Below are 10386 nucleotides of genomic sequence, written 5' to 3' on the forward strand. Positions count from 1 at the left end.
GTTGGTGACATCGCATGTGATGTGTGGATGACGTAAAGGATGTGGATACAGCAGCAGCAAAACCTGATATCTCTCCTGTATATCTCGACGTGGAAATTATTCAAATTGGATACAGAAAGAAAATAAGTGCACATTATTAAGTCGGCAATAATCCCAGTTTAAACAGGTGTATCAAACATGGAAATACCATAAATGACGTTCCGTTAACAACAACAAAGTTGGACAATGACACAATTGACATGTCGAGGGTTAGAGAAGCTAGAGAATTTTAAGATATATAATTATTATTATAAGCGTATTATTATGCCACTTAATGCCGAGTTTGCAATTATTTAAAGGCAATGCTATCTCTTAAGTTAGCGATTAATGCAGTACAGATGTGGACGTTAACACACAGCTCACTACTGGAAAAACGCTTATATTTTGTTAGTGATTGAAGCATCAACTCGTACAGGTTTAGGCCCGGTTCGATTCCCAACATGGGAACATGACTCGTGGCGTCCTCGGTCGTGAAATGAATGAATATCACCTGACGCACTCCCGATCACTGTTTGATAACAACGTTCCCATACCATGACGAGCAATGAGCATCAGACTGCGAAGACTGATCGACAACAATGCTGGTGTGCGCACTGTTCAAAAACTATGTAAAATAAGGGAGTCCTCCCTGATCGGCTTGAGCCTAGTGATCTTTCAAGTCAGTGGATATATGCACTTGTCAAAATGAAGAAAAGAACATAGATAACACAGACCCACGTCCCCGACCATGTCCATGACCACGACCATGACCACGTCCACGACAGCATCCCCGACAACGACCACGTCCATGACTACGTCCACGACCACGACCACGCCGACGACTTCGTCCACGACAGCATCCCCGACAACGACCACGTCCACAACTACGTCCACGACCACGACCACGTCCACGACAGCATCCCCGACAACGACCACGTCCACGACTACGTCCATGACCACGACCACGACTTCGTCCACGACAGCATCCCCGACAACGACCAGGTCCACGACCACATCCACGACAGCATCCCCGACAACGACCACGTCCACGACCACGACCACGTCCACGACAGCATCCCCGACAACGACCACGTCCACGACTACATCCACGACCACGACCACGACCACGACTTCGTCCACGACAGCATCCCCGACAACGACCAGGTCCACGACCACGACCACATCCATGACAGCATCCCCGACAACGACCACGTCCACGACTACGACTACGTCCACGACAACGACTACGTCACCGTCCACGACCATGACCACGTCTACGTCTACGTCTACGTCCACGACTACGACAACGACTACGTCCACGACCACGTGCACGACCACGACCACGACCACGTCTACGACCACGACCACGACCACGTCCACGACAGCATCCCCGACAACGACCACGTCCACGACTACATCCACGACCACGACCACGACCACGACCACGACTTCGTCCACGACAGCATCCCCGACAACGACCAGGTCCACGACCACGACCACATCCATGACAGCATCCCCGACAACGACCACGTCCACGACTACGACTACGTCCACGACAACGACTACGTCCACGTCCACGACCATGACCACGTCTACGTCTACATCTACGTCCACGACTACGACAACGACTACGTCCACGACCACGTGCACGACCACGACCACGACCACGTCTACGACCACGTTCACGACCACACGCACACGCTAACAGACTCGACCACACGCACGTGTAACTACATCTTAGCAAACGTGAAGGGCCTGGACAAGGCAACGTTCCGCCCGGAGTGTAGTCAGTGCACATATACACTTGTCTATAAATAAGCTTGATAAGCTGGCTGCAGATCAAAGTCTACGTCAGTGTGTGGCCACTGTATCATCAGAGATTAACAGTATGTTTTTGTTTGGTACAGATGAATGATACTAAGGATGTTTGACAGCTTACCAAGGACTTTTTCTCCGAAACACTTACATTATGTTTTTTATTTCTCAAAAAGGTTATATTACATCTGAGATTTTGAGACGTCCCCATGGTTAAAGATAACAACACAGATATGCCATTTCTTTCAAACACAAACACACATCCAACATGGCGTAACATGTTGAAGAAGGTATTTGTATACGTTCAATGACTCATGGTGTAATAACCCTGCATAAATTGTATTGCCCCGAACATTCAAGTACATGGTTTAAGAAAGGCACAACCATGCCAACACTTACAATCTATATATCACATGTAAATGTAGGTGAAGATGGCCGAAGCTTGTGCCTTTCATCTCATACCAACATGCGTGTTTGAATACCATTGTTATGATGATCAACTAATACCAATTTAACATGTCTTTCAACCCTCGTTGATCGGTTTCAATCACATACATACCTATTAAAGAATCCGAGTGTTAGGTCCTATCGGAGTTGAAATAACTATCTCATTTGTAAACGTTACAAACTTGTATAATTTATCATAAAAGCACTGCGAGTTTCTGCTCGGAGTTGCGTCCCTTACATATAAAAAAATTCCTATGTCGTGTATATGAATATTTGACTAGAGAGACATTCATCTTTTATGTCAAGAAAATATAAACGAGATCTCCTTTTTGAAAATTATGAAATAGTTAGTGAGTCAGCTTAATGTGGGAGGAAAGCCCGAAGTGATACAGATCTCAGACGTTTACCACTTCGGTGAAACCCACGAGCATGGGTATGGTGCTGACAAACCTAGAAAACATAATCGGGGTGAACCGGGATTCGAACCCACAATCATAGGTTTCTGGCGTGCCCAATGGACGCAACTCTGCACAGCGAATTGCGACGACTGGGCCACCCGTGCCCCCTGAAAATTATGAAATACACTGCACGGATCAAGAGGTGCAGACGCTCTTACAAGTTATTAAAGTACAGTGGTCTTCACAACGTATGTACACACGCAACCTGACCATGGGGAGAGGATTCATTGAGAGCACGTTACACATTTCAATACCTCGTACATGTACATGTACACACATATATATTTAAACTATAACACATTCACTTGTCCCCAACTAACTGATAAGAATGACAGGCGATTGAATGATAGATGATATTGCTCCTATGCTATGTAAAGAGTTTTCACATGCGAATGTTTTCATACCTTGGTGCAAGTATTGTGATTTCATGCGTCAGTAAAACACAAGGTTTATCAAGTCCTGGAATACATAATGTCAGTGTTTGAGACAGACCCTGGAGACCTTTGTCAGCAAGGTTGTAAATGTCTTCACCATGTCCAGTTTGATTCACTTCGAGCGTGTTTAGATATAGGAATATACCGAAACCTGTATATAGTATTATCATTCGTGAAATAACACTACTGACATGCTACCATAGCTCGTAAACAATCGACACGACAGCTATCACACACAGATATATGTGAATATAGGTCATTATAAACTGTGCTGACTCATGGCTGACACACCGACCATTGTAGAGATCCTACAGCCGAGTTATATCATTAGGCAACGAATAAGCACATACCTGCTCCACTGATGACTTTTCAAACTTCAATGTCAACAAAATCAACACATATGAAGAGAGTACACACGACCGACCGTGTTCTTTCAAATGTCAAAGGTGTCGCGTTACACTAAGCAGAGTTACGTCCCTTAGATTTGCACCAAGACGTTGATCATGTCTTCGAATCTCAGAAAACCCCTGACTATGATCCATTGTTTATCCGAGAATACCCATACTCGTGGGTTTCGCTTAAACGATATGTGTCTATGACCCACGTCACGCCTACACCAAGACGCCCTGATATTAATATTACTGAAATAATAATAACTCTCACTCATATAATGAAACACTGACAGTGACAAGAAGCAAAAACAAACAAACGCTAATACGTTTTTCTCTTAAATATTTATTCCCGTTTCAGACTGCATGCCGATATTCTAAGATACATAAATGTTTGTTACAGTGGTAGACATAATTTTGGACCGACCCTACAAACCGTGGATGTTCACAGAACAGAACCGACATGTATAGGAAACTGTTGATACATAGGAATTACCACGTGAGTACTATTCACTTTATCATCCCAACACCATCCCTATCCAACACCAGCAACATGTTGTCTTTGTTGTAAAAGAAGACGCTGCATATGATTTTCACTTCATTTGCAGCAATGTATTGTTTGTTGTTTAACGCCGCATGATCATCTCATCACTGTTTGTCCAAGTTCGTTTATGTCTCACGACCACCTCGTTGATAGTTCCTTTGATTGAAAGTAAAAAAATTCCATAACCACTCTGCCCTGTTTATCCATGTTCCTTCCGCACACATATTACCACCCACTCCTGTTTACCCATGTTCTATCCGTCCCCAGTACCACCTTCCTTGTTTACCAATGTTCTCTCCGTTCCCAGTACCACCTTTCTTGTTTACCCATGTTCTATCCGTTCCCAGTACGACCTTTCTTGTTTACCCATGTTCTATCCGTCCCCAGTACGACCTTTCTTGTTAACCCATGTTCTTTCAGCTCCCAGGATCACCGTGCCTTATTTAATTTGGTTTCTCGATTCTCCTGAAAACCCTGTCTATTAATTCATAAACTGACTGTTCAGAGTTGACCCAAGAAGATCGGTGTTGGAATTTGTCTTTAGCAACCCATGCTTGTTGTGAGAGGCGACTAACGGATGATGCATGTCATCGTATGCAAAGTTAACGATAACTGTTAAGGCCAAACGACCAGAAATGATGTGAATAATTGGTGTGATGGAGATATGAGAAATAAGTTAGATTATGTTTACAGTATATGTACATACGTCCTGTACGTGAAGATCCGGAACAGATCTTCAGCAACCAATGCTTGTTGTAAGGGGCGACTAACGGGCTCGGGTGGTCAGGCTCGCTGACCCGGTTGTTGCATGACATGGTATCCAATTGCGTAGGACCCGTGAATTTTCTGGGGTAGAATAGGTCTTCAGCAACCCATGCTTGCCGTAAAAGGTGACTATGCTTCTCGTAAAAGGCGACTAACGGGATCGGGTGGTCAGGCTCGCTGACTTGGTTGATGCATGTCATCGATCCCAGTTGCGCGGATCGATGTTCATGATATAAATCACTGGATTATCTGGTCCAGACTCGATTATTTACAGACCGCCGTCATATAGCTGGAATATTGCTGAGTGCGGCGTTAAACATCAAACCAAACCAAACCAAACCAAAACCAATTGCGTAGATCGATGATCATGATGTCAGTCACTGGATTGTCTGGTCAAGAGTCAATTATTTACAGACCACCGTCATATAGCTGGAATATTGTCGAGGATGGCGTTAAACAATACTCAAACAAACAAACCATGTTTATAATCCTATGCCTGGGCCTTGAAAATGGCAAGATCATACATTGCTGTATCAGTACATCTAATTCCCCATCTTGATAAAGTTAACGACACGATACTGATACAAATAGGAGCACGTGTATGTAACTCCCGTCAAATTACCACCGTGTGCAGACTTACGTTCCTTTCCTGTTGTTTGATTCTCTTGTCGTGTGTTTATCCTTTTTGCGAAAACCTTGTAACATCTCCAATTTTCAGTCATCCCTTAATATAATTTCACCGATGTTTTTTTATATTTTTACACTCAATGGAATATGGGCATTTGTATACCTGCTTGGTCGTATTGTGATCTCTGTTTTTTTTACCCACAGTCTTTAAATTTCCATGACCACCCTGTCCTTTTTATCCCTGCTCTATCAGTTCCCATGACAACAAAGTCCTTTTTATCCCTGCTCTATACGTTCCCATGACAACCCTGTCCTGTTCACCGACAGTTTATCAGTTTCGAAGACCACCCTTTCCTGTTTAGGCACCATCTATTCGTTCCCATGACAACCCTGTCCTTTCTACCCATGTTCTATCAGTTCCCATGACAACCCTGTTCTATCTACCCATGTTCTATCAGTTCCCATGCATGACCACCCTGTCCTATCTACCCATGTTCTGTCAGTTCCCATGACAACCCTGTCCTATCTACCCATGTTCTATCAGTTCCCATGCATGACCACCCTGTCCTGTCTACCCATATTATATCAGTTCCCATGACAACCCTGTCCTATCTACCCACATATCAGTTCCCATGGCCACTCTGTCCTATCTACCCATGTTCTATCAGTTCCCATGACCACCCTGTCCTGTCTACCCAGGTTCTATCAATTCCCATGCATGACCACCCTGTCCTGTCTACCCATGTTCTATCAGTTCCCATGACAACCCTGTCCTATCTACCCATGTTCTATCAGTTCCCATGCATGACCACCCTGCCCTATCTACCCAGGTTCTATCAGTTCCCATGACCCCCTGCCCTATCTACCCATGTTCTATCAGTTCCCAAGGCCACTCTGTCCTGTCTACCCATGTTCTATCAGATCCCATGCATGACCACCCTGTCCTATCCACCCAGGTTCTATCAGTTCCTATGATAACCCTGTCCTATCTACCCATTTTCTATCAGTTCCCATGCATGACCATCCTGTCCTATCTACCCAGGTTCTATCAGTTCCCATGACAACCCTGTCCTATCTACCCATGTTATACTAGTTCCCATGCATGTCCACCCTGTCCTATCTAACAATGTTCTATCAGTTCCCATGCATGACCACCCTGTCCTATCTACCCAGGTTCTATCAGTTCCCATGCATGACCACCCTGCCCTATCTATCCATGTTATATCAGTTCCCATGCATGACAACCCTGTCCTATCTACCCAGGTTCTATCAGTTCCCATGACCACCCTGTCCTATCTACCCATGTTCTATCAGTTCCCATGCATGACCACCCTGCCCTATCTACCCATGTTATATCAGTTCCCATGACCACCCTGTCCTGTCTACCCATGTTCTATCAGTTCCCATGCATGACCACCCTGTCCTATCTACCCAGGTTCTATCAGTTCCCATGACAACCCTGTCCTATCTACCCATGTTCTATCAGTTCCCATGCATGACCACCCTGCCCTATCTACCCATGTTCTATCATTTCCCATGACAACCCTGTCCTATCTACCCATGTTCTATCAGTTCCCATGCATGACCACCCTGCCCTATCTACCCATATTCTTTGAGTTCCCATACATGACCACCCTGCCCTATCTACCCAGGTTCTATCAGTTCCCATGACAACTCTGTCCTATCTACCCATGTTCTATCAGTTCCCATGCATGACCACCCTGTCCTATCTACCCATGTTCTATCATTTCCCATGACAACCCTGTCCTATCTACCCATGTTCTATCAGTTCCCATGCATGACCACCCTGCCCTATCTACCCATGTTCTATCAGTTCCCATGACAACCCTGTCCTATCTACCCATGTTCTATCAGTTCCCATGCATGGCCACCCTGTCCTATCTACCCATATTCTTTGAGTTCCCATGCATGACCACCCTGCCCTATCTACCAATGTTATATCAGTTCCCATGGCCACCCTGTCCTATCTACCCATGTTCTATCAGTTCCCATGACAACCATGTCCTATCTACCCATGTTCTATCAGTTCCCATTCATGAGCACCATGCCCTAAATACCCCTGTTATTTCAGTTCCCATGCATGAGCACCCTGTCCTATCTACCCAAATTCTTTCAGTTCCCATACATGACCACCCTGTCCTATCTACCCACGGTTTCGGTTTCCATAGGCTCCCATGTGCTGTGTTCCCACTGCACTGGTCACACCCTCCGCATTTACTCACATGCTACTGGTTCTTGTCCTGTTATCCACAGTGTGGGAAGTAAAAAACAATTGTGTTGAAACTGTCTCTACTGTTTCTTGCGACAGAAGTACGAGTGCGAATAACCTCAAGTATATGCATCAGTGCAACAATCTAACTCACACGGCTTGGAATTATTCGTGGTTTTCATAAAATTTAATGACAGGTTACAGTATTTTCACTGTACTGTAGATAAATCTTTAGCCTTGACATGTATCATTTAGTGACTAATCTGATGCCATCCAGATTTACAAACAATACTGACTTTTAACAAATAGCACTGAGTAGGAAACCGTCATATGTCCAAGTGTGAGTGAGTAGAGTGCTTTATAATAAGCAAATTAACCCACTGTGTTCAAAAGGTAAGTTATATAGTCATTTGATTTGGTAGCTCATTTAATTTAAAACTGACATCGTCACTGGGTTCAGTTAAGCCAAGACAAACACCAAAAACACTATGTGTATCCTCTTATAGCATACAGTTATGCTTTGCTTATGTGTGTGTGTGTGTGTGTGTGTGTGTGTGTGTGTGTGTGTGTGTGTGTGTGTGTGTAGGGGGTAGGGAGGTTTGAATAGCTCATATAAGACTACAACAAATCAATAATCGCTCATAACCGATCAGTTGTATGTAACAGTGATTTCAAATACACATAACAATTAATTTTGCATTTCAGCATTTCCAGTTAGTTGTCAGACCGAGAACATAATTAATATCGTTCCAGATCGGAACTTGTCGACATACCATTAAATATGGTCACCGAATTACTGCAAAAGACTGGAAGGCTTAAATTAGCCACACTGGTATCCCTTTTCATCACACGTTGGCAGTGCAACAACTGGCTTAAAAAACAAACAATTACAGTAGTTCCCTGTAGTGTTGGTATTTCCCAATTTGTCATGTGTTAGAAATCAGTTGCTACCCGCTTACTCCCTCAAATATCCTACCATTGTTAAATGTTCATATTTGATGTCATGTGAATTCAATCCCATGCCAGTGTAATACAAGGAATGCTATATAAAAATGTTGTACCTTTCTCTGTATCACTGTATCACATTCTTCTTCTTGATACACAAGCCTACAGCTCAATTGAACAGCTGTATCAATCAACTTACAATGCTACAACTCATAATGTACCCCTTGTGATACTGCTTCAACTCATAATGTGCCCCTTGTGATACTGCTACAACTCATATTGTACCCCTTGTGATACTGCTACAACTCATAATGCACCCCTTGTGATACTGCTACAACTCATATTGTACCCCTTGTGATACTGCTACAACTCATAATGTACCACTTGTGATACTGCTACAACTCATAATGTACCCCTTGTGATACTGCTGCAGCTTATAATGCACCCCTTGTGATACTGCTACAACTCATATTGTACCCCTTGTGATACTGCTGCAACTCATAATGTACCACTTGTGATACTGCTACAACTCATATAGTACCCCTTGTGATACTGCTGCAACTTATAATGCACCCCTTGTGATACTGCTACAACTCATATTGTACCCCTTGTGATACTGCTTCAAGTCATAATGTACCACTTGTGATACTGCTACAGCCTATAATGTACCACTTCTGATACTGCTACAACTCATAATGTACCCCTTGTGATACTGCTTCAAGTCATAATGTACCCCTTGTGATACTGCTACAACTCATAATGCACCCATTGTGATACTGCTGCAACTCATAATGTACCCCTTGTGATACTGCTGCAACTCATAATGTACCCCTTGTGATACTGCTGCAACTCATAATGTACCACTTGTGATACTGCTACAACTTATAATGTACCCCTTGTGATACTGCTTCAAGTCATAATGTACCCCTTGTGATACTGCTGCAACTCATAATGTACCCCCTGTGATACTGCTACAGCTTATAATGTACCACTTGTGATACTGCTGCAACTCATAATGTACCACTTGTGATACTGCTACAACTTATAATGTACCCCTTGTGATACTGCTGCAACTCATAATGTACTCCTTGTGATACAGCTACAACTCATAATGTACTCCTTGTGATACTGCTGCAACTCATAATGTACCCCCTGTGATACTGCTACAGCTTATAATGTACCCCTTGTGATACAGCTGCAACTCATAATGTACCACTTGTGATACTGCTACAGCTTATAATGTACCCCTTGTGATACTGCTACAACTTATGATGTACCACTTGTGATACTGCTACAACCTATAATGTACCACTTGTGATACTGCTACGACTTATAATGTACCACTTGTGATACTGCTACAATTCACAATGTACTCCTTGTGATACTAGTTAAAACTTATGGTGAGTGAGTGAGTTTGGTCTTATGCCGCTTTGAACAATATCAAGGCGGGGGATACCAGAAATGGGCTTCTCACATTGTACCCATGTGGGGAATCGAACCCGGGAACCACTAGGCTACTCTACCGCCCTACAACTTCTAGTGTCAGACTCAGCAATGGGCTAGGAGTGAGTGAGTGAGTGAGTTAGGTTTAACGCTGCTTTTAACAGTATTCCAGTTATATCACGGCGTGTCAGCTTAATGTGGGTGGAAAGCCCGAAGTGATGCAGGTCTCAGACGTTTACCACTTCGGTGAAACCCACTAGCACGGGTATGG

General features: G+C 43.8%; 2 protein-coding genes across 2 annotated transcripts in view; one reads left to right on the forward strand and one right to left on the reverse strand.

Moving 5' to 3' along the window:
- Positions 1-3614, reverse strand: part of LOC139475603 (uncharacterized) — a 32684-nt gene extending 29070 nt beyond the window's left edge. Inside the window, exon 1 of the mRNA XM_071258792.1 lies at positions 3523-3614. The gene's annotated coding sequence lies outside the window, so the exon portion shown is untranslated. The remainder of the gene's footprint in view (positions 1-3522) is intronic.
- Positions 240-1836, forward strand: LOC139475604 (uncharacterized). Its single transcript, XM_071258793.1, has 2 exons — positions 240-248; positions 751-1836. Exons 1-2 carry the CDS (start codon positions 240-242, stop codon positions 1834-1836), a joined length of 1095 nt encoding a protein of 364 aa, XP_071114894.1.
- Positions 3615-10386: the final 6772 nt, after the last annotated feature.

The sequence above is a fragment of the Haliotis cracherodii genome, unplaced genomic scaffold (assembly GCF_022045235.1).
Source record: "Haliotis cracherodii isolate W230 unplaced genomic scaffold, xgHalCrac1.p SCAF_3, whole genome shotgun sequence".
Lineage (NCBI taxonomy): Eukaryota > Metazoa > Mollusca > Gastropoda > Lepetellida > Haliotidae > Haliotis > Haliotis cracherodii.